Source organism: Bubalus kerabau, chromosome 3 (assembly GCF_029407905.1).
Source record: "Bubalus kerabau isolate K-KA32 ecotype Philippines breed swamp buffalo chromosome 3, PCC_UOA_SB_1v2, whole genome shotgun sequence".
Taxonomy (NCBI): domain Eukaryota; kingdom Metazoa; phylum Chordata; class Mammalia; order Artiodactyla; family Bovidae; genus Bubalus; species Bubalus kerabau.
In genome coordinates, this window is record NC_073626.1 from 187,114,494 (window position 1) to 187,139,045 (window position 24,552).

Here is a 24,552-nt window from a genome sequence, read left to right on the forward strand (position 1 = left end):
CGTGTGCGTGCACGTGGTGTACCGGGGGCTGCCCCGTCTCTGCAGCTCCCGTGTCCCCTTGTCAGGGACCTCACACTCACCTCGGGACCCTGTGCTCTTCTGTGGCTGGTTCCTTGAGGGTCGGGAATAGGTTTCCTTCCCTGCACGCGGTTCAGGGCGCTCACGGCCCGGTGGTGGAGCTGAAGCCTAGTTGCGGGCCTGCAGGGACTGTTGAAGGGCAGGGCGGTGCAGGTGCATCTGCTCTTACCCTGGGGACGGTGCACAGCCCACCAGGGGGAATCTTAGCGTCCTCTCCCCAGATCCCAGGCCATGCGGCTAAGACCAAAGCAGAGCACTCCTGACCCCTCTAAGGTCTGGAGGCAAAAGCCCCAAGAGGCCTTGAGCTCCCTGCTCCGGGGGAAGATCTTAAAGGGGTTGCAGCGCTCCCTGCGCGCTTCCTGCCAGGCTGCTGTGGTTACCCAGGCGGTGGTTGTGGAGGGGCCTCACTAGGCAAAGGCGAGGCTCTCGGCACCCGGTCCTGGCACTGGAGTCCGACGCGAGGTGGGGGTAGGTTCCACGCGAGAACACCTTCCTTCCCTCTCCTCAGGCTTTAGACTCTAAGCTCCTTGATCCCCGTGCCTGTCCTTGCTTGCTCTTGTTTTTTTTTTTTTTCCGTGTTACCTTTAAAAAATATTGAGTGAAGTGAAACAGTGACAATAAAAAAGAGAACTCAGAAATCAACCTGTGCGTATATGGTCAATTCACTTTGGATAGAGGAGTCACAAATGAGTATACAGTGGGGACAGTATCTTGACTGAATGGAGTTGGGGAAATTGGACAGCCACATGTGAAAGTCTGAAACTGGACCCCCATCGTACACGGTACGCACATCAGCTCAGAAATATTTAGATTCCTGATAGCTGTAAAGGACCATACTAACATATGTGTAAGTTTAAGCATCCTATCATGAATATCTCTGAGTCCATTATTTCATGTAGGACCTCGATGAATGTCAAGTTTTATTTTTCCCTCGTGGCTCCTTCTCCCTCTTCTGAATTTTGTATTCATCATTCCCTTGTCTTGGCAAATGAGAAAGCCTTGCTGTGTTAGTTTAAAGTGTGTGTGTGTAAAGTGTGTAGAGTTCAGGACTGCTGAGTTTTGAGCTTTTTGAAAGTGGCCGCACCCTCTGTAGTCCTCTGGGACTTGCTTCCCCAGCCCCACTCTCATTCTATTTCTGGGGCCACTCATGTTGCTTGTAGCTGTGGACCAGCCATGTTTTCTTCATCCTCTTGTGCTATTTCCTGTTTGGACCTCTAAGGATTTGGGATGACTCCCAAGCAAAGGGCTCCAGTTAACTATAATTTAAAATATTTTTGCAAGCTGTCATTAAGTTTTCCCATGTTGCTTGGCTTTATGGGAAGCTTTTTAGTCATTTACTAATTTAACAACAGTTAGACATCCTTACTCCTTGGAAGGAAAGTTATGACCAACCTAGACAGCATATTAAAAAGCAGAGACATCACTCTGTCAACAAAGGTCCGTCTAGTCAAGGCTACGGTTTTTCCAGTGGTCATGTATGGATGTGAGAGTTGGACTATAAAGAAAACTGAGCGCCAAAGAATTGATGTTTTTGAACTGTGGTGCTGGAGAAGATTCTTGAGAGTCCCTTGGACTGCAAGGAGATCCAACCAGTCCATCCTAAAGGAGAGCAGTCCTGGGTGTTCATTGGAAGGACTGACATGGAAGCTGAAACTCCAATGCTTTGGTGAAGAGCTGACTCATTTGAAAAGACCCTGATGCTGGGAAAGATTGAGGGCAGGAGGAGAGGGGACAACAGAGGATGAGATGGTTGGATGGCATCACCAACTCAATGGACATGGGTTTAGATGGACAGGGAGGCCTGGCGTGCTGTGGTTCATGGGGTCACACAGAGTTGGACATGACTGAGCGGCTGAACTGAAGACATCTTTAGCCTTAGAAATTTGTAGTGAGTATTTCCTATTGAGATGATTAGGATTGATTCAAAATACAAGTTAGACCATTTTGCAGTAATATTTTAATGCTTTCAAACTGAATACAGTCAGAGGGCTGTCCGGGAGGAAAGCCTTCATGCTACCAGCACTCTGAGGGGTGCGGCTGCGGCCAGTGCATTGGAGATGGGGATATGTGAACAGGCTCCTTGGAAGCATGAAAACGGTGTCTTTTCATGTGGACCTTTTCTGGTCAGGTTATGTTGTTCCCTTTTCTAAATACTGAGCTTCTGGTTAATCCCTTCTGAACTTCCCATTATGTCTGAGTTAAAGATTCAGTGTAGCTAGGCTTCTTTTAAGAACTTGCCCTTGTTCTCAGGAATATTGTTAATATCTAGTTGAGATTATTTCCAAAGACCAGACGTTTTAGGGTTATGGATAGTCTGTGAGTTAGAATTGTATGTAAAATGTTCTGTGCGTGTGCAGTTTTCCGGATTCTTAGCTTTAACCAGAGTCTGGGAGTTTCTAATTCCCCAAAACAATTCTTTTAAGCCGAGGTTTCTCCAGCTTGGCTTTACTGCCCTGTTGGGTCAGGTTGTTGGGGTCTGTCCTGTTCATCGCAGGATGTTCGTTCAGAAGCGTCCTGGGCGCCTTCCCATTAGGTCCCCTCCTGCACAGTGATTACAACCGAAAATGTCTCCGTACGTTCCTCGCGTCTCCTGGGGGTGCTGTGGGGAGGGCAGAATCGATCCCAGTTGAGAAACACCTGTTCATTTTTTTTAAAGAGTGGTTTTAGGTGTGCAGCAAAGGCGAGCAGAAGCTGCAGAGATTTCCCCTGCACCCTGGGCCTCTCCTGCTGTCAGCATCCCCCGCAAGAGTCAGAGCTGATGCACCTGCCCTGCATCCTCATCACTCAGAATCCGTGGTTTTCATTCAGGCTCACTCTTGGTGGTTGTACATCCTGTGGGTTTGGACAGATTTGAAATGACATATCCCCCTGATCCCTGCACACAGCACGACCAAGCAGGCAGGCGGGTCAGCCCGTGTGTGTGTGTGTGTGTGTGTGTGTGTGTGTGTGTGTGTGTGTGTGTGTGTGTGTAGGCAGGCAGGTCAGCCCGTGTGTGTGTGTGTGTGTGTGTGTGTGTGTGTGTGTAGGCAGGCAGGTCAGCCCGTGTGTGTGTGTGTGTGTGTGTGTGTGTGTGTAGGCAGGCAGATCAGCCCGTGTGTGTGTGTGCGTGTGTGTGTGTGTGTATAGGCAGGCAGGTCAGCCCGTGTGTGTGTGTGTGTGTGTGTGTGCGCGCACGCGTGTGTGCGTGTGTGTGTAGGCAGGTCAGCCCGTGTGTATGTGTGTGTGTGTGTGCACTGAGTCAGGTCCGACTGTTTGTGACCCCATGGACTCTAGCCCTCCAGGCTCCTCTGTCCATGGGATCTCCCAGGCAAGAATACTGGAGTGGGTTGCCAGTTCCTTCTCCAGGGGATCTTCCCGACCCAGGGATCAAATTCACATCTCCTGCCTTATAGGCAGATTCTTTACCACGTGAGCCACCAGGGAAGCCCTGAATGACACGCGCCTGCCATTATCACTATTATATATAGTATTGTAATACAGTTTCACTGCCCTAGAATTCCTCTGTGCTGTGCTGTTCTCATCCCTCTCTCCCTTCCAACCCCTAGCAGCCACTGATTTTTTTTTTTTTTAATTGTCTGTGTAGTTTTGTCTTTTCCGAAAGGTCGTAGCTGGATTCATCCGGTATGTGCCCTCTTCAGATCAGCTTCTCCCGCTTGGTGGGCGTGCACAGTTTGCCTCCTGCGTGCCCTTTCACGGTGTCATAACACCCCGCTGTCTGTGTTACCACAGCTTCTTTATCCACTCACCTACTGAAGCCATCGTGACTGCTTCCAAGTTTTGGCAATTATGAATAAAGCTGCCATAGACAGTTGAGGGTAGGCTTTCGTCAGAACATTTGTTTCCAGCGTGGTTGCTGGATTGTGTGGTAAGAGTATGTTGAGTTTTGGAAGAAACTGCCAAGGTGTCTTTGGAAGTGGCTAAATGGCAACCCACTCCAGTGTTCTTGCCTGGAGAATCCGAGGGATGGGGGAGCCTGGTGGGCTGCCATCTATGGGGTCGCACAGAGTCGGACACGACTGAAGCGACTTAGCAGCAGCAGCAGTGTTATGCGTATCCTCCGACAACGAATCGGAGTTACTGCGGTGCCACGTGCTTTTCAGCTTTCGGTGTTAACAGAATTCTGGGTTTCGTCCATTCTAATGGACGTGTAATAGTATCTCATTTTGCTTTCTATTTCTCTGGTGACGTGTGACGTTGAGCATCTTTTCAGATGGTGCTATTTACTGTCTGTGTTTGTTTGATGAGACATCTGTTAAGGTCTTTGGCCCATTAGTTTATACTCTTCAAGTAGTTTGACTTGATTCATTTAGGGTTTTCTCTTCTTGCCTGGCCAAGGGAATACAGAGCTATTTACAGAGTTTTGAACAGCTAGCTTCTGTTGAGAGCAATAGGAGAGACTTCTGGGTTGCCTTGAGTAGGCAAATGTTATAAAATATTTATATTTTACAATATTTTTAAAAATTGAAATATATATTTGTGTGCATACACAAAAGCACTCCCAATCAAATATATACTAGTATGTGTTATGCATTTCACAAGTATTCTCTAAGTCATCCTGACGACTCTGTGAAGTAGATAGTATCCTCATTTTATGGATTATCAACCTTTAAAAGTAAAATAGCTGGTTATTTTACTAGCAAAATGGACTTATTTGGGAATTGCAAAGAATTACAATTCAGGAAAAAATAGCAAAGTGTAGCAAACAAAGGGGAGGAACCTTACTTTATAGAGAAAAAGGAAGTTGAGAAGGGGTGCTTAGAAGGAATGGCCGCTGGAGGAAGGGGCGAGTTCGGGCTTCAGGTGGTGATGTCTTCCCGTGGGCTGGGCTTGCCGCTGGACAGGAGAACTCCTCTCCTCCTCCTGGAACGCAGGGTCCTCTCTTCCTGTCGGAGTGTAATTGGTGTTCTGTGTCGGTGCTTGAGAGCTCCCCCTTCTGGCCGTCCGGCTCCACTTTAAATGTAGTTTCCTTTCTTCCCCTTCACAGGATGAATAGATGTCCCTAGAGGTTAAGAAATGTGCCCAAGGTCCTCAGCTAGTGAATGGCAGAGCAGAGCACTGAACAGAAGGCAGCAGCGCCACGTTAGTTTATGTGTGTTGTTGACCCTAGAAGTACTAAAACGTCTTCATGTCGGTGGGCCGCGTCCCGTGGGCTTGGCTGGCACAGCAGGCCTGGCACCCGTGGGGAATACCTGGCTGCTGGGAAGTTTCACTAAGCAGAACAAGTGCTGTGAGGTTTCCGGAGTGTGCGTGTGTCTCTCTGCAGAGTACAGCCTGTTTGTTGTGTCTCAGAATAAATCCTCGTTGATAACCATCTTGAGCCAGCGGACAGGGGTTTTTGTTTTCTTTTTTACAAACAGCCTGCTGTATATGCTGTATTGGTTACCTGGGAGGGAAACTGCCTTCAGTTAGCATATGCGTTATGTCTCTGGGTGTATATAAAATGCGTGTTTGTCCCACAGCCTGTTTGTGGTTGATGTACACGGAAGTGCAGGTGGTCGGAGTCAGAGTTTATATTTTATTACTGTCAAATGTAGCATTTCCAGGATTACCTCGTGTAGTTTATAAAGATTCTGGAGCTTGTTGATTTAGGGCTTTCAGAACTCCTGAGATGGGTCTGGGCAGAGCAGATTAAGGCTGCAAATCAGCCGGTGCCTCTGGCTGGGTGTGTAGGGCCCCGCCTGCCTCACTTGCGCTTCCCAGCGTCACGTGCGGTGGTCTTCCCCGTCCTCCCAGGCTGGCCTGTGTCACCTTACTTCTGGCTGCTGCGCCGGAGTCCTGGCTCCCCTGTGTGAGAGCCCACTGCGCACTGAGTTAATACCTTGCACTCTCCCGGTCTCGCCCCGATTCAGTTCCTGCCTCCCTCCCTCCACGGTTTGTTGCGCTCTCAGCGTGTATCTGCAGCGTGAATGTTGTAATTTGTTTCTTTTGACTGTGCTGGGTCTTCACTGCACGCAGGCTTTTCTCCAGTTGCAGAGAGCAGGGGCTGCTCCCTAGTTGTGGTGCATGGGTTTCTCATTGAGGTGGGCTCTGCTGTTGCGGAGCTCAGGCTCTGAGCGCACGACTTCATAGTTACGGCTCGTGGGCTCAGTAGTTGAGGCTCACGGGCTTAGTTGCTGAGGCACATGGGATCTTCCTGGACCAGGGATCGAACCTGAGTCTCCTGCATTGGCAGGTGGATTCTTACCAGTGGGCCATCAGGGAACCATGCAGTATAAATATTAAATGAAGAGATGAGTATGAGAGGAGAGCAGTCTTTATCCTCCTGGCCCTGCAGAGCACCGACCCCAGTTTCCGCCCTTGTCCGCCTGGCCAACGGGAGGGAGCTCTTGACTGGAACTATTTCTGGTCTTGGTCTGTTTTGCAAGGGCCTGGCACCTGGGAAGGTAGGCCCAGCCTCGGATGAATGACTGCAGCCCTTACACGTTGGCACGCATCTTGTTCTTTGCCTTTTTTTTGTCCTTGGCTTGGAGCTCATCGGGCAGCCTCACCTGGTGACATGTCCTGACGGTCATGGCCCAGTGACAGCAGAGAACAAAGCCTGACTGCTCCTTGAGCCTTCTCACTGCAGAACCAGTTAGGAGTCCTACATCTGCCAGCTTATCGAGGTGGAGAAGGAAAGTGCATGAGACTTTGAGACGTGTGTTGAGCAGGGCAGCTTTCCAAACTCCTCGGCCCCCTTCCGCAAACGTAACTATCTTCTGAATCCTCCACTTGAGACAGATGCTGCCGTCCTGGGGGCCCGGCCGGTCTCCCCTGGGAGCCGTGGCAGCGGGCTCACTGCAGGCCTGTCTGCTCTCAGGATACCTGGGCAAGCTGCCGCTGCCGGAGCGGCTTTGAAACAGGGGGTTTTGGTGTTTCTATGAACAGAATGACTCAGACACTCCTGTTTATCTTTTGGCAGAGTGATCAGCAGCTGGACTGTGCCTTGGACTTGATGAGGCGCCTGCCTCCACAGCAAATCGAGAAAAACCTCAGTGACCTGATTGATCTGGTAGGTGCCTTGTTTGTGCGCTTTCATCTGGGGCTGCCTTATACACCTGTTCCACGAGGAGTTCAGACCACACCAGACACTGCCTCCCCAGCTGGACGCCACTGCTGCCTTACGGGGCTCCTCGGGAGAGGAGAGGAGCTTCCGCTGGCTGCCACTCCTCCTGAGCGGTTGTGCTCATAATGCCAAAGACGGGCGCTCTGAAGCAAATGCTGCGCCCCTTCCTCAGCTGCCTTGCTTCCACCCTCCAGACGCTTGCAGTTAGGCTTGGGGAGGCGGGGCCACACACACACACAGCAGGACATGGCTCCGGCTATGCCAGTCTCTCTGCCGCTGTGGGCGTTTCTCCAGCCAAAGCAGGACAGAAATCCAGCCTCCCAAATGCCTCATTGGCTTCACTTCTAGCTTGAAATGAAGCTAGAAAAGCACAAAGCACAGAACTGGGCTTTTAAAGAGCTCATCGCATCTATTTCGAAAATATTTATTTGTATGAGAACAAATGATACAGAAGGGAACGTTTTAGGCAGACACTTTCTGTATTGAAAAAATCTCTTACTCTTCAGCATAGGAGACAATGCAGTTTCAACACGAGATCATCAAGAATGATTTCCCTGTGGTCCTCTGTGGAAACTTTTGGGATTTTGTGACAGTATTGATTGGAGTGAAATGCAATTCTATTTAGATTTCTTCTTTGATTAGTAAAACTATTTTTAAAATATTATATGTATGCACTTAACTGAGATATCACAAAATGATTATTTTGTAATGAGATTTCAAGGTAAGTAAACACGTGTGTCTTTTAAAAAAGCATTTGTTTATTCATGTATATATACATGCATGGAGGGACTGGTCTCTGGTGCCAGAGAGTCACTGGCACCATAATGTTATTTGAAAATGTTTAAAGTGTTAAACAAAAAACCCTATGAAACTGTGAGAAATCATGCAAAGAAGTCAAATAAGATCAAGATTCAGCTGAGGCACTAGATCATTTGGCCGGTGGGTTCTGGCCCTGGGTGGCAGCCGGAGCCCCATCAGCCCCTGCTCTTGTCACTGTGTCCCCCAGCTTCTCAGAGGGATGATCAGTTGCCAGCTGTTGCTCATCAGTAGCTTAAAGATAGCAGCGTGAAAACTTGTTCATATGCTGTAGTGATACCTTTAGTTCCACTGTATGCATTCAGAACAGCTTTACTGGGGAAGCACGTCACTGCAGGAGACGCGGGTCGCTCACGGCTGGGGCTCTTGCCGGCGGTCTGCAAGGTCCATTGTGCGGCTGTCAGTCTGTAGAGACACAGGCTCCAAGAGAGGCAGCTGTGTGGATGAGGCAAGCTGGTGGATGGGACTGTGAGCTTGCTGCCTTTTCTGTGTAATAGTTCTGGAAGGAAGGAAGGAGAAGGGTTCTCCAGGAAGAGATGAGAAAGCCGTGATGAGAAAGCCCGCTCCAGGTGCTTGTGATAGAAACGGGGCAAAGGTGGCTAGAACTGGCAGCAGGTCCTGGCCGGGCAGTGAGTCATTTCAGGTGTGAGGGAACAGAGGCTGAATTGAGATGCATGCAAACCCACTGTGTGCTCGGAATCGGGGACCCACACCCTGCACCTGGCAAGGGCCAGCTCCAGGGCCTAAGTGGCCTTGGTGCGCACATGAGGTCTGGCCAGCGTACCCTTTGCTCCTGTTGCTTCTTGCCCTGTGAGCTCTGATTCTCTGGGGCTTGTTTCCAGATTTCTCTGGGAGTGCCGTACATTGGGAGTTCTATGTGAAAGATCCTAATTTTTAAACATTGGCTCAGACATCGGATGGGCGTGTGAAATGTGAGTCAGAGAAACGGTCTTTGTTGGGAAATGATGAAACATAAAGTTGGATGGGTGGGAGGTGTCCTTAGAAGTCATCAGGAGGGCTTGGATTTGACATGGCATCGTCACCATCGCCCCATCACCGCCACAGCCTTCTGTTCCTCACGCTCATCTGAAATGACTGCTGTCCCTCGTGGGCAGTGCGTCGTACCGAGCGCTTTGTCTGGGTGGCCTCGGTTACCTGTCAGCAGTGCCGTCGGGTCGCAGCGTGAGAAGCAGGCTGGGCCGTGCTGCATGGCTTGTTTTCCTTGGAGAGCTCTAGCTGGCCAGCTGCGGCCCGGGGTAGGCAGAAGCCGCGGGTAGGATCAGGCCCCTCGGCTGGTCAGCTAGGAGGCCACGCTGCTGCTCCTCCGCCGGGCGTCACGGCTCGCCTGGCCGCGCGTCGGATCGGCTCTGCTCCTCCGCCGGGCCTCACAGCGCACCCGGCTGCATGTCGGTTCAGCTCACCAGTTTAGTTATTACTGTGTTTTAGAGACAGACCAAACAGAGAAGTCAGAAGTGATGAGCAGATTTTTTCTCAGTGGAGTCTCCTTGGTGTTTCACAGGCTGTTTTGTTCTTATGGCAACTGAAGTGTTTTCCTACAGCTGTGTCCTGTCTCAGTGGCGCCCTCGTCCCTGCCGCAGAGATGTGTATGTAGCCGCTTTGGTGGAAACCTGGTCAGTGGGTTCCTAAGCTGCACGGGCCAGTTCTCCTTGGGCTCAGCAGGGACATCGCAGTGCTGACGGTGAATGAAGGAGTGAGTCACATGCCATCCTTGACTTTGGCCAGAGAACAGCCTGCCTCGGGGGTCAGTGTGCAGGACTGCACTGGTCCAGGTGGGGTCCCGCGCTGTGGGGCCCCTGATGGGCCACGGGGGGGAAGCGGCGCCCCAGAGGTCGCTGTCGGGGGCACTGTTCTCCCACCTGCAGCGTAATCTGTAGAAAAACGGCTGGAGAGGGGACGGAGGCGGGTGGAGGTTGGGGGGTCAGCAGCTAGCGTTTGGTGAGCACGTGCTGCGTCCCCAGGACTGAGCTGGATACTAGTTGTGTTGTTTCATCTAATTTTCCAAAAAGAAAAGGGGAGAAAAGGGGCCGTTTTAAAATTCAAACCGCTGGGAATGCTCCCTCAGCCAAACCTTACATATCATAAGCCTTCGTCATCTGAGCAAGCGACTTGAGTGTATTCCAACTGTTTGTAAACTTGTAACTGTATATCGTAATACCCGGTTCATAACTAAGCTTCTAAGTAGAGTCGTGACATCTGTCGTTGGCCTCTTTATGTCTGCATACACATTATACGTGGGCTTCCCTGGTGGCTCAGCAGGTAAGGAATCTGGCTACAATGCAGGAGACCCTGCGGATGCAGGTTCGATTCCTTCGTCAGGAAGACACCCTGGAGGAGGAAAATGGCGACACAGTCCAGGATTCTTGCCTGGAAAATCCCGCGGACAGAGGGGCCTGCAGGACCACAACCTGTGGGGTCTCAGAGAGGCAGACACTACTGATGCGCGCGCACTGATTTTCACAATACCCCTCCAGTGTGCGTGGATCACTGTCCTTTACTGGATGGCTTAATCTCTGAGGAAGAAGCAGGTGGTGCTGGGCGCCTTGACTTCGTATCGCTGACACCCGCAGCCACAGATTAAATATGGTGCCTCTTCCTCGTCTGTCTGTCTTGCCTGTTAATAGGGGAAATGTTAAGTGATTAGTAATCCACAACATTTAAAACATAGACTGTAGTATGGAAAAGCATTTAAACTTCACATAATGAAAACCAGCCAGAGACTTGAAAGCTGTTCCCTACGGGCTGGCCCTTGGGATACCCAGCTCGCCCTGGTCCACCGCTTCACTGGGCACCGGGGGGCGCCTCCGTCCTCGCCCGGCGGTGTGGGGCCAGCCTTTTATTTAAAAATAAAAAAAAATTTTTTTTTGACATGCACCGTTTTTTAAGTTACCTGTTTGTTACAACGTTGCTTTGTGTTACAACATTACAATGTGTTATAATGTTACAACATTGTTTTGTGCTTTGGTCTTTTGGCTTCAAGGCATGTGGGATCCTAGCTCCCGCTGGTCGAACCCCCCCACCTCCTGCAGTGGAAGGTGAAGGCCCGACCACTGGACCTCCAAGGAAGTCCCTCGCTCCTTTTTTAATTTGAAGTATGATGAGTGTCCAAATGGAAATGGAGCCTGACTCTGCACTGAGTTAGGGTCTGATGAGGCATGCCTCGTTAAAACTCTATGGACGTGCTTCAGAAACCCGCCTGAGGCCCCTGCTGTGCTCTGTGATCGGTTCAGAACGTGTGGGCAGGTTTTGTGGGTCCTGGAAGTTACTTCTTTGAATGTTTATCTTTCATCACTGCTATTTTTCTTCCATTTTCTCCGGGTGTGACAGGTCTGTCTGTGTTACCTTCTGTTTTTTTGTTTTTGCTTTTTCTTTGTAACTGGATGAGCAGAATTCCTTCATTCTTATTAGTCTGTGCTGGGTGTAGCGCTATGGCCCTGGAGTTGACTTGCAGCTTTAGTTCCTCTTCAAACGGTCATTTGAGGAGACTCGCCCTGTCTTGAGCCCATCTAGAAGCTGTGCATCCAGGCCTTTGTTCCCTGTAACCTGGGATCAGGCAGACGTTCTCAGAGCCGCTATTGGCCCGGCCCGGCGTTCATCCCAGCCATTCCTCCCCGGCTTACCTGCCCCTGTAATGCCGGGGGGGGGCGGGGGGCGGTGGCGCTGTTCTCACGGAAAGCCTCCAGCTCTTAAGACTGGATGCTGGGATTTGCCAGCATTGCCCATGGACGGAATGGCCTTGCTTGGATGTCGGAGCCAGGGAAGTGTGGGGATCCATCGGGTCCAGCGGTGCCCGATTCCTGAGGAGCGTTAGAGAGACACGTGGAGGGCGCCTGGCAGCCTTGGGCCGGGCAGCCTGACTCAGCCAGGTCGGTGTGCTTTTTTCTTTCCTCCGTCTGAGCTTTTGCTGCCTGGGATTATGATGTGTGCTCTGATTGGTGGAAAATGACCTTCCTTTGCAGATGGCCAAAGCATCATTTTATTACTTATTAATCCCATTGTGCTCGAGTGAAGCCAGCCAAAAGCCATGGTTAAGCTGTTTAAGAAATACCCGCAGGTCCATGTGGGCCAAGAATCACATGACATTAAGATGCTCCCTTGGCTTCCTCAACTTTGACCTTCTATGGCTTTACTCTGCACGCTGGCAGCAAGAGCCGAAACTTCTCCACTGGGGTGTATTTTGAGCCCTGAGCTGAGGAAGGAGTTTGTTTCTGCACATTGGCACCCAGCAGGCCAGCCGTCCTTTGCCTTTTTAAGAGCAAACCAAAAATAGACCTAAATCTGTTTAACTAAGCAGAAACGTCTTTGCTTGCAAATGTCAGTCACTTCATTTTTTAATTCCTCCTCACTCCTTTGCTTATTGTCACCCAAAGGTCCAGCTCTTGGGTGTCCCCAGACTTGATTTACTCCAGTGAGGGGGTTAAAGCACCCAGGCCATCCCGCTCAGTCTGTGAGTTAGAGGTAAAAGGGCCTGATGCTCTGACCAGGGAGTTGAGAACTTGATTGGTTTTCATTTCAGCGTATTTCTTCTTAGCAGCCAGAATTGCTCTCCAGAAATAGAAGGGCAGCCTCAGCAGTACCTACTCTTGGAGCAGCTCACAGAAAGGGGCCTCTAGTAGATACACAAGGTCTGCAGGGAGATCCCACTTGGCAGATTAGAAGGCTGGCAGGCACAGGGCACACCTCAACATGGGCTCTGTGAGCCAGTGGGTGGAGACCTCCAGCTTGTGTTGGCCAGGACCCTGGAGCCACGCTCTCACACCTCTGTGATTAAAGTTGAGGCTGATCTTATTATATAACAGTCATTAACATCACTGATTATCTATCTGACCTCAGCCACATGTTGTTAGTTTTCAGTCTTTAGTAGTTGAACCCATGAAATCTGGAGATGGTTTTCTCAGTGATAGCTGTGTGTCGTGAGAGCGTCACACTCAAGCTCTGTCTCCAGGAGGTGAAGCTGAGCCTGCCTTGGGCCAGGCGTGACCTGCCCCGTCTGTGGTCAGGACTGACCCGGCTTCCGTGTTTTCTGCCTGCCTGGATTCCCCGTGACTGTCACTGTTTAAAGCAGTCTCGTGCCAGCATGCTTTTCTCTTTTGTCTCAAAGACGGCATTTAAACACGTCTTCTTTCTGAAGCAGTCTTAGACCTAGTAGGTGAAGAGGGAGTGGGTTCAATCAGCGTTTCGTGAATACTCCCTTCAAAGCTCACACTGTGCAGCTCGGGGAGAAGTGTGCCGCCTGTATCCCTCAGCTTCTCTGTCACGGGGAACAGAAGACGCAGGGATCCTAGAGCTGGGTCCGAAAGAGGGACGGTTTCGGGTGGAGCTTCTCGCCTCTTTGAACTTGACCAGCTGATCAGCTCCGAGGACGCCTGTCCTGAGCTGCGGAACTGAGTTCTTCCTGTAAGCGTCTGACATCCTGGGTGCCAGACGCTGTTCTGGGTGCCGTGGGTGAGAGATGAAAGGCCTGGCTCCGAGGCGCCGACACTTAACGAGGGATTCAGGCGAGGTTTTCTGAAAGGAGGATGGCTTGGCCGCGCCAGCTTCGCTCCCTGTCTGTCACGCACCCCAGCAGGCAGGGTCGTTTGTCCTGAGTAACAGCGTCCGGCTCTTCAGGGAGCTTCCGCTCTCTTCTCCCTGGCTGTGGCCACCTCTCCCCCTGCCTCTCACCATCCCTTAGGTTCTTTTCCCAAAGTTTCCCTGACAAAGGATTCCTGAGGAGAGCAAATATTTACATACCTCTGGAGTTTTGAGGGCAAAGCCAAAAGTGGCCGCCTCTAGCAAAGAATTTTGTTTTGTCTTAAAAAAAAAAAATTGCATTCCAGTTCATAACTTGCCCACATGCAAGACATTTTAACATAAGAAGAATGCTTTCTTCACCAAATCCTTGAGCCCAGTTGGTGTTCCGGGAAGTAGGACACCCCGGCCCCGTGCTCCCCCCCCTCCACCCCCGCCCCCGTGCTCAGGGACCCTGTTTGGAGATGCTCAGTGGGGCCTTGTGGCTGGGCCTCCCACCGCTTGTAGGTTTATCTGCTGTTGGTGGGGAGGGGTGGGGACCTGAGAGCCAAGGAGAGGGGGCTCCCCACCCTGGAGCCAGGGCGCTGTAGCCCTGCAGGCGAGGAGGAGGCAGGGAGTCAGCCTCCACTCATGCCTTGGCAAGTGCCTACGCTGGACTTCCACTCTTGCGTGTGACATGGGGCCTGTAGGAAGCGTTCTCTCCCCAGGTGGTGCTGTCTCTGGAGCCGGCCCTGGGGAAAGAATGGAAGCCTCGGTGCTCTTGCAGGGACCCCTCCACAGCCTGATGTTTCTGAGCTTATCCCCAGCTCTCCTACAGGCGACTGGTGCTGCAGTTCTGTTTTACAAGGGAAAGCATTCCTGCCAAGGGCCTCCAGCAGGATTTTAATGAGCTCCATTCCTTGGAAAGTTGTGGCGAGCCTTTTCCTGCAAGCGTTTGTGCTCCTCGAATGGCCTGCAGCTGTGGTGACGAAAGCAAGGCTGCGGGAAAAAGCGGACCCAGACTCTGGGTGCCAGATTGGCCCTCTGTTCCCCGCGCCAGACGGGGGTGGAGGTGGCCCTTCACGACTCCAGCCTGTTGCCGAGACGAGGACCCCGCCACCTGATGGTGATTGATGTCAAGATGAAATGGTGTGATTTGCTTAGAAAGAGGAAACGGGGCTTCCTGGGGGCGCTCCTCTGATCTCCCCTTAGGGATGGCTGGAAGTTGCTTGGAATTCTGACGAGTTCTGTTATGTGCAGACTACCAGACCCTCATTTGATCCAGTGCAGGATGGCCTGGATTGCCTCCTGATCATGCGGTCCAGAGCCTTAGAACTTGAAACCAATTAAAGGAGAGAAGCACGAGGCCCCGTGCTGTGTTGTGGGCGTGCTCGTAGGGAGCAGAGGGTCTGTCAGGAGCAGACTCCAGGGATGCGTCCTGAGCATCCTGGAGCAGTCGAGGAGGTTACCCGCTGTGGCTATGGGCTTGAAATTCTCCAGAGCTCGGTGGCTTGAAAGTTAGTGATCTTCCATCCGCTTTGGTGTCAGCCTCTGAGTAGTATGCTTCTGTTAGACTATAAAGGGCAAGAGGGAAAGTTTTTGGTTTGGTCTCAGATTGAGAATTTGACTCCCCTCTTTTCATTCATCATAAGATCTTTTTCAGCGATGACAAAGGAAAATGAATCGCCACAGTGGAGATCCATCAAGCGTCAGGAGCACTGGTGGAAGGGCCTCACTGGTAATACGTCTCCGCTGTTACCACGTTTTGTTTCCACAGCCGCTCTGTGAAGTAGGTGGGAGGGACCGCCTTTTACAGACGAAACCGAGACTGTCCCAGCGCCCGTGAGCCCCGGGCCTGAGCCGTGACCGAGGGGAGGGCAGACTCAGCCCCCGCTGTTGATTCCAGTGTGTTGTCCTTTGAGCTGCTGCCTTTAACAAGGAAAACACATCATTTCTGACATGTCCTGCTAAGGCCAGACCACCTTCTACAGTGAAACCATAAAAAATACTTGTGATAGGGGCAGATAGACACCACGGAACTTGTAAGGACCTCAGGAAAAAAAGACCCTTAGAATCTGTCTTCTGCTGTGAAGCCCCTTCAGACTTGGATGAGCAAGGAAACTGCTGCCCCATTCTGCCTGGGCTGGCTTTGGGGCCCACTGCGCCAAGGTGGACGCTTCCATAGGAGATGCCCTCATCCCAGCACACACACACAGATACACACACACACACACACACACACACACACAGCTGTGCCAGGGTGGACGCTTCTTAGGAGATGCCCCCATCCCAGCACACACACACAGATACACACACACACACACACGCACAGCTGTGCCAAGGTGGACGCTTCTTAGGAGATGCCCCCATCCCAGCACACACACACAGATACACACACACACACACACACGCACAGCTGTGCCAAGGTGGACACTTCTTAGACGCCCCCACCCCAGCACACACACACAGATGGACCCACACACACAGATGTGCCAAGGTGGACGCTTCTTAGGAGACGCCCCCATCCCAGCACACACACACACGTACACAGACACACACACACATACACACACAGATAGACCCACACACACAGCTGTGACAAGGTGAACGCTTCTTAGGAGATGCCCCCACCTCAACATACACAGACACACATAAACACACACACAGATACACGCACAGCTGCGCCAAGGTGGAGACTTCGTAGGAGATGCCCCCATCCCAGGGCGCGCACATAGATACACAGACACACACACAGCTGTGCCAAGGCGAACGCTTGCTTGATGTTGGGAGTTGGGGGAAGGCCTTCATCAGGCATGGAAGCTCACGCCAGTGTGATGGGCTTGAAATGTGCAAATTTAATTTTAAAGTTTAAACAAAGTGAAGTTAAAAGGCGAAGAACAAACTCAAAGATAGCTTGTAGCTTCTGGCAGGGAATGTATCTCCTTAACTCTTCAGAAAACCTTTTCTGAGGTTGTTGGTTGTCTGTCCCCACCTGGGGGAAGCAGCCCCAGGGGCTTCGGCAGCTTGTCCAAGGTCAGCGGGTGGTAACGGAGGAGCCAGGCTGTGAGCCCGGGCAGCCCAGGGTCCTGCACTGCTGCGCCCTGTCGCCCCCAGCGGTGAGAACGTAGGGACAGCGAGATGCACAGAGGAGGCCGAGCAGAGGCCTCGTCTGCAGACAAGACGAGATGAGCTGGCTGGGAAGGCCCCTGCACCGCTGAGCCCTCTTCTGCTCAGGGCACAGCGCAGCTTACGCCTGCCCCAGCTTCCGTGAGATTGCTCAGCGCCCTTTGGTGTTGAGTCTCTTGAGGAACAAAGACAACGAGCAGTTGGAGAAACATGGCGTACTGTTGATTACCTTCTAGAAGCTTCTCCTCCATATTGCCACATTTAAAGGTTCTGAGAAGCCCTACAGTTGGAAAAAGAAGAGCCTGCTCTCCTTTAGCCCGCCATCTCTCTAACTTACCATCATGCACTCCAGTGTGGAGAGCACGGGTCCCCTGGAGGGCTCGTGACCCACGTGTGAGACGCGTACTCAGTCGCTCGGCTGTGTCCGGATCTTCGTGGCCACGTGCACTGTAGCCCACCAGGCTCTTCTGTCCGTGGGATTCTCCAGGCAAGGACACTGGAGTGGGTTGCCATGCCCTTCTCCAGCATGGGAGATGACCTGGATTCTAGATCCTTTTGGGCAGCGGCCCTACACGTGGTGTGTGACACTTTCACGAATGCATGGTGCAGCGTTGTGGCTCTCCTTGTCATTGAATCTGTTAGTTGGGAGGGAGGCAGCGCTGCGCGTGGAGCAGCCCTGTTGGCAGTCAGGGCCTGTGCTGTGCCTTCGGGGGCCGCCAGCTTGCCCTGTGACCTGCAGGGGTCTCCGGCTCCCCCTCTGAAGTGGCAGCTGGCTGGTCTCAGGCTGAGCACCTGGGCTCCGTCGCCCAGAATTAAAAGAGCATCCCCATGGACACCCTTCAGTTGATGTCACTGCTTTCAGGGCCCCCCTCTGCCAGCAGAAGAGGCACCGACTTCCCTCAGCTCTGTGAGTCTATAGCCTGCCCCACCCCGAAGGTTGGTTCTGTGGAGAGAGGCGAGCGATGTCCGCTGGTCACCCGCCGTCTGGCAGAGCCAGGCTGGCCAGACCTGGGGCCCGCCTTCCAGTTCCAAGACCTCAGGCAGCTTCCTTGGCCCCCGAGAGCTGCTTCCAGGATCCTAGGTGGCAGTAAGAGCCTGCATTCCTGGGGCCGTCGTGAGACCCTGGGAGTCTCCACGAAGCGCTGACATGTGCAGGAAAGGCAGGTGCTTGAAAAGTGCTCACTGAGGCTTTTTCTTCCTTCACGGGCTTCCTCGGACCCACTTGCCGACCCCCACGTTCCGCCTGCCTGGCGGCTGCAGCGCTCACATTCCAAGCAACCTGCCTGGCTGCTTTCACAGGTGGAGGTGGCCCAGGCCTTGACCTTCAGGGCGCGGGGGGTGGGGGGTGGCCCAGGCCTTGACCTTCAGGGCGCGGGGGGTGGGGGGTGCGGTGTTACGAGCCAGCGCCCAATCATAGGGACTTGGTTGGTCTCGCCTGGAAGGGAGGAGGTGCCGTGGCCCCCGCGGAGGCACTGAGGGTGAACTCCCCCTGCCCCGCCTTCCCCAGGCTCCCATGTTGGGGTCCCTTCACAGAAAGCTGGGAAACGCCATTGCCCACACCCCCAAAGCCCATGGAGGGGGCCAGGGTCAGACCGTGGCTGAGTGGTTTCATGACTGGTAATAGTGTTTGTCATTCTGCAGAGATGGGGTAATCCGATAGCACGCTTGCTTCTCTGTCTGCCCTGGTTGGGGCTGGGGGTCCCTGGATGGTTGGGTTTCTTCCACCCCCCCTTGCTCATTGCTCTGGCCATTGTTCTTCCCCGTTCCAGTTCCCAGGACGCGTAACTGCTCTTGGTTGGTCATCGTTCGGAGTCCTTTGGAAGCCTGGGGGCGGGAACCCTGAACAGTTGCTGGATTGTCCAGCAAGGCAGAAGGGGTTTTAAGGTTGATCTCAGCATCCAGGGAGGATCCAGGTCGCTTGGCCCTGTGGCCTGTGCTCCAGGGGAGCCGCCCAGGGGCCCACCTGGAGTAGCACCTGACCCCCGGGGCCGCCCGTGAGCGCCGAGCCCTCAGGGTCCCTTTGTGTCCAGTGTCCTGCTTTCTCCCACCTTCACTTTTGTTCACTTTGCGCTTGCAGCTCATCAGGACTGCTTGTCTCTTGCCCCTGGCTTGAACCCCTGTCTGACCTTTCTCTGCCTCATCCATGTGGCCTGTGTGACCCCAGGCACCTGCTCTCCAGCCCGAGACCCCCAGTCCCACCCCTGAGGGTCTTTGGCAGTCAGCCAGTGGTGGTTCTCTGCTCCATGGTTGGTGGCCCCTCGGAGCCTCCTGTGAAGCTGCTGCTTGTGCTGGGGGGGCTCTTTTAGCCTCTCACTGACTCCTGCCTGTTCTTACCCCCTACACATATGTCATCAGCCAAGGAGTGGCGTTTAGGGGGTGGGCTAGAAACAATGCCCATTTATTTTGCACTTTTCTTCGAGACAGGTTATTTAGTGGTTCTCTCCTCCCTGTGCCCCACCCACACCCGCATTTGCCAGGTTAAAGTATCCTTTTTTTTTCTTTTTTTTTTGCATATACTTGGAGGTCAGGGTTCTGTAAACTTCTTGATTAGGTGTTCTAGGGCAGCTCCTCGTGTGAGCAGTGGGGTGTGAGTCAGTTTAGCGCTATGTACTCTGAACACCCAGCCACACTTGGCTCACACTCTGAAGGCCCAGCCACACTCCGCTCTCGTCTCCATCACAGCTTAGCAGCGTGTCCTCAGAGCCTCGAGTTCCCTGTCTAGGAGACGAGTCTGACGACACGCATCTTGAGAACTAGAGATGGCGAATGGAAAGCTTTAGCGCAGTACGTGGCCTTGAGGGCCTGAGTGGGGTTCTAAGGTCCCCCCAGACTAGTATAATTGTGATGTGGTCAAGTGCAAGCGAATAAACACCACGCCGAGTAAGCCGAGATGCTTTACTCCATAACCTTCAGATGCCAGAGGCGGCTCAAGATGCCTTTCCCATTGACCACAAGGTCAGTCTTCTCTAGCCCCATTTTCAGTTCAGTTCAGTTGCTCCGTCGTGTCCAACTCTTTGCGACCCGATGAACCGCAGCACGCCAGCCTCCCTGTCCATCACCAACTCCCGGAGTCCACCCAAACCCATGTCCATTGAGTCGGTGATGCCATCCAACCATCTCATCCTCTGTCGTCCCCCTCTCTTCCTGCCCTCAATCTTTTCCCAGCATCAGGGTCTTTTCAGATGAGTCAGTTCTTCGCATCAGGTAGCCAAAGTATTGGAGTTTCAGCTTCAGCATCAGTCCTTCCAGTGAACACCCAGGACTGATTTCCTTTAGGATGGACTGGTTGGATCTCCTTGCAGTCCAAAGGACTCTCAAGAGTCTTCTCCAACACCACAAAAAAGAAAGCTGAGCGTTGAAGAACTGATGCCTTTGAACTGTGGTGTTGGAGCAGACTCTTGAGAGCCCCATTTTACAGATGAAAAAACTGGAAGCTTTGGCGAGCTGGTCGGAACCTTGCGGCTGATCAGTAGGCAGCAGGTTAGACGCCCCTCCCTGCCTGCTCTGTGCCCCTCGGCTCCCCAAGCAGCTCTCTGCTGTCAGCGCAGGCCATCAGCAGACGGCAGACTGGACGCAGACACTGGCACGGCCGTCAGCACCAGGAGGATGCTGGTCAGTCTTCACAGAGTGTGGCTCTCACCTTCCCGTGTTGAAAGGGCATCCAGTTCGGGCTTCCGAACTGGATAGTTCTAAGCCGAGATGCAGCCGGAGGTGCACGTGTCCGTGGCCACGCTCACGCGGCCCCCACGTCCAGGCTGCGCCCCCAGTGGCACCACTGCCCCCGTTCTTTCTGTTGGGGGATGGCAGATGGGGGGCTTCCTCGCGCTCACATGAAGGAGTCAGAGCTTCAGAAACGGCGCGGGGCTGAGCAGTGACGCCGCCCTCCTCTTTTTGTGGGTCAGCGGCCCTCATCAGGCTGGACACTTGTTATTCATTAGCCGGACGGTTTGTGGTTGCCCCTTTGCCACATCTTTTGCCGGCTTCCTGGGCCCGTCGCGCTCACAATTAAGGTTCATTAGAGACCCTGTCAGTCACAGACGCACAGAGCCTGCCCCTGAGAGGCCTTACGAGGGGGCCGTGCGGACCGTGCCCACCCCCACCCATGGTCCCCACCAGCTGGCGGGGGTTTGGGGGACAGGAGGGCAGGTGTGCGCGGCTCTTCTGAGACTCCAGACTCGGGGGTCCTCGTGGGCCTCATCCCTTTTGTGTAACTGAGTCCTTCAAGCTAAGGGCAGACTGGACGTTACAGATGGTGGTGGGAGGAGTTACGTCAGATGGAGGCTTTGGAGTAAGTGTCCGACAGCAGGCCACTCGAGGTTCAAAGCCGAATGCAGAAGAGATTTAATTAGCGTTAGTCTCTGCGTCCGCTCTTTCTGGAATATACAGGCACCCTTAATTACTGGTGATTGGAAGCTAAAGTAACACTCTGGGTTCGGAACAGAACCCTTTATGAGATTGGCCCCGTGGCCCAGGCCCCCAGTGGTACCCGCCTGGCCCCCCGTGGTGCCCGCCTGGCCCCCAGCGGTGCCCGCCTGCTGTGGTCCCCCAGCATCTTCCTGCCTGTTTGTTGGAGCTTCGTCGTCTCAGCCCCACGTGTCAGGGAAGCCATGTCTCACACGATAGGGCTTGGCCAAGAGCTCTCGCGGTCGATGGTGAGCTGTGAATTTGTGGTATTAGCACCCGGGGCCCTCTGGCTTGGAAGCGCCTGTGGGATGGAGCTGTGCTCACCTGTGTACCCAGACCCTGTGCCATGCCCGACCACCCCGTCGGTGCTCAGTAGATACCAGTTAATGCGTGTGTGCATGCGTGCATGGAATCGCTTCAGTCAAGTCCGACTCTTTGTGACCCCATGGACTGTAGCCCGCCAGGCTCCTCTGTCCCTGGGATTCTCCAGGCAAGAATCCTGAGTGGGCTGCCATGCCATTCTCCAGGGGATCTTCCCGACCCAGGGAGCCAACCCATGGTTCTTACATCTCCTGCATCAGCATGTGGGTTCTTTCCCACTAGTGCCCCCGGGGAAGCCCTAACAAGGCCGTGATCTTACCCACCCCCAAGCTCTGCGAGGGGCAGGGGCATGTGAGCCTCTTTGAATGATGCATCGTCCGAAGCCAAGACTTGCAGGGAGACCGAGGTACCTCGTGAAGCTGACATAACTCGGGAGACCCCAGCCCCTCATCGTCAGGGCTGGTGCCCCGAGGCGGGGGCAGCCCATGGAAAGGTGGAAGTCACTGTGAGTTGCGAAGACTCTGGGGACCTGACTTGGCAGCCTCTGGGTGTGCCCTGCATGTCTGGGTGACCTCAGGGAGGCGGCTTGAGTTCTCTGTGCCTCGGCTTCCCCGAGTGTGCCAGGAGGAGGACGCCGGCCTCGTTCTCAGCAGGGGCGAGCAGCGAGCCATGCGGGTCAGTGTCAGCCCGGGCTGCCGTGATCACAGGGCAGACCTTGCGGCCCTGAGGACAGCGGGCAGTGAGTGGAGGGGTGGGCGGTTCGCCCCTTGAGCTCTTGGCCCTGCCCGGGACTGTCTAGCGTCCTTCTAAGGAGGGGGAGGCCTGCGTCATCAGGTTCTGGAAGACGGCGCCTTCTCCCTGCAGGAGACGGGGAGGCTTGCTCAGGACAGTGGAGTAAGCAGACATGTGACCGCTGGGCGCCCAGGGGCAGGGCAGGCCCCAGCGGCGCTAGGCGCACCTCAGAACCCCCAGAGGCCAGTGGAGACATGTTCCACGAGCCCAGAATGGTGACTTTGAGAGAGCACCACCGCCTCCAGCCAGCCAGCCGGCCGAAGGGGTGTCTGTCCCCGTGTGGAGCGGTCCCGGGAACCTCTCTTGTGCTGCCCCTCCGAGATGAGCGGTGGCTCTGCCAGCCTCGGGCCCTCTGTGGCCGTGGTCCCCCACCTGCAGCCAGAGGAGCCCTTGCACGTGCGGCGCTGGCCATGCGCGGCCCTTCCTGACTCCTGCCTGTCAGCAGGCTTGAGCCCAAATGGCAGTCTCAGTCTGAGAACACGTGACCTGGCCCCGTCCCCCCTCTCCTGCCCGCCCTGAGGCCCCCTGCTCCAGGGTCTCATGCGGGCCCCACGCCCAGCCTGGTGTTCCTGCCGCACTCCGCTTGGGCCTCACTGCCCCCCACCTCCCCCAGCCACGGGGCTCGCCTGTGCTCTCAGCCCTCTGATGATGGGGAGCATGTCTGCTCTGTCCACCTTTGTGGGGCGCGTGACGGGCACTCGGGGAAGGCTTGTGTGAGCCCCTCCTGAGGGCTAGAGCCAAAGCCCTGGGGTCAGCAATTGCGCAGTGAGCTCTGTGTCCTTAAACAGCTCGTGCTCATGAAGGGAGCAGATGGCCAGGAGGCTCTTCTGCAAGAGTTCCTGTGAGAGCAAGGCAGAGTTCTGTGCAAGCGCCGCCCAGGACACCAAGCCCTCCCTGGGTGAGTGGGTTTCAGGGAAAGCCCTTCAGAGTAGGTAGTGCCTGGGACACCGCCCAACGGGGTGGCAAGAACGGAACCGGCGGGGCAGGGCAGGGGCCACGCGTTTCTGCCCCGGGTCCCTCCCCTGAGCGTGGGCCCCGACTCGGGCCTCACGGCTCCCTGCCAGCAGGTGGGTGATGGCTGCCCATGCCAGCTTCGCCAAGGGCCAGCTGCTAGTCGCTGCTCAGACTTTCTCGGTGGATGAGGGAAGGGCCAGTGATCAGTTGGCGCTGTGTACTTTTTTAAGATTGGAGCCGGGAAATGGGCCCTTTCCTAAGGTGCCTCCCCGTGCCTCTGCCCACATCGCGCCTTTCTGGGAGGCGTGGCCTCCCCGTGCCTCTGCCCACATCGTGCCTTTCTGGGAGGCGCGGCCTTGCTGGCCCTTCTGAGCCCGTGTGCTTTTCGGAGCTGCCAGCGCCCCCGCCTCTGTCCTGTCTGACCCACAGCAACCCGGGCCGTCCTGAATCCCGCCAGTCTGGTGCCCTGTCGAGGGCCTTCTTTGCAGCTCTGCTCAGTAACAGCTGCTGCCCCCGAGGGACCCCAGAGTTAACTTTTGACTTTCCATCTTTTCCTGAGCTCTTGGGTTTTGGTGGAGGAGAAGGGCGCAGAGGCTGCCTTTGGGGCCCTTATTGAGGTTTGGTGGTTCTTCTCATACCTGCTGGGTGCCCTCACACAGGGTGTCCTGAACAGCAGAGTCGAGTCCCCGGTGGCCCAGCGCCACCTGCATTGAGTGTCCTCACGTCCCTGAAGGAGAGGGTCAGTGTGGGCGTCGGCTGTTTGGGGAAGGCCATCACTTCCGATCCGGCCCCTCGAGAGTCCAGGGTTCCCTCTGAACAGAGCGGGGGATCCCATTTTCCCATGTGACTGCAGATCATCTGCCTGTGTGCAGGGTATTTAAGTCTGTTGGAAATAACTGTGAGAGCTGGTGGTACACGCAAAGGGAAAAACACCCCCTAGGTCTGGGGGCTGGGCGGGGCGGGGTTGGGGGGCCCGGGTAGTTTCCCCTTGACTTCTGTTTTTGCCTTAAGTCTCCTCAACAGAAAAGCTTTCCTGCGTGGTGTCTGTGGGAGGCACCCCTAGGAAGGAGAAGGTCCCGCCTGTCTTGTCCAAAACCTGGTAGTCCTCTTCGGTTGCTTTAAGGACCCCTGGGACCCCTGAAAGGCGGCCAGGGACTGGACCACACGCCTCCTTCTCGGTGAGAGTGTCCAGCAGATTCGAACTTGTCGACTACCCCACCGCTGTACACATTCTTCCCATTCCGGAGACCAGGGGAGATCTGCCCGACGCTCCGCAGGCTGTGCAAATCTTTCCCTAATTAAAGGGCCTCCCAGCTGCGCGCATAGCTCTTCTGCCTCAAATCTCTGCCCTTTGGTGTTTGTGTTTAAAATTCCATCTTTCCAAGATGTTTGCCCCACTCAGCAAGTCTCCTTGAAAGCCCCCACTTTTGTTTGGGGGAAGGTTTTTTTTTTCTTTTTGGCGTTTATTCTGCCTCCGTACAGGAAATTTAAGTCTCCTTGGAATTCCG

At 54.1% G+C, this 24,552-nt stretch overlaps 1 protein-coding gene across 3 annotated transcripts in view; it reads left to right on the top strand.

Moving 5' to 3' along the window:
- CAPZB (capping actin protein of muscle Z-line subunit beta) overlaps positions 1–24,552 on the top strand; it is a 140,444-nt gene that overhangs the window by 60,172 nt on the left and 55,720 nt on the right. For all 3 annotated transcript variants that reach the window (XM_055574294.1, XM_055574292.1, XM_055574293.1), the window contains exon 2: positions 6,980–7,069. In XM_055574294.1, the coding sequence (XP_055430269.1) occupies positions 6,980–7,069 (90 nt within the window). The remainder of the gene's footprint in view (positions 1–6,979; positions 7,070–24,552) is intronic.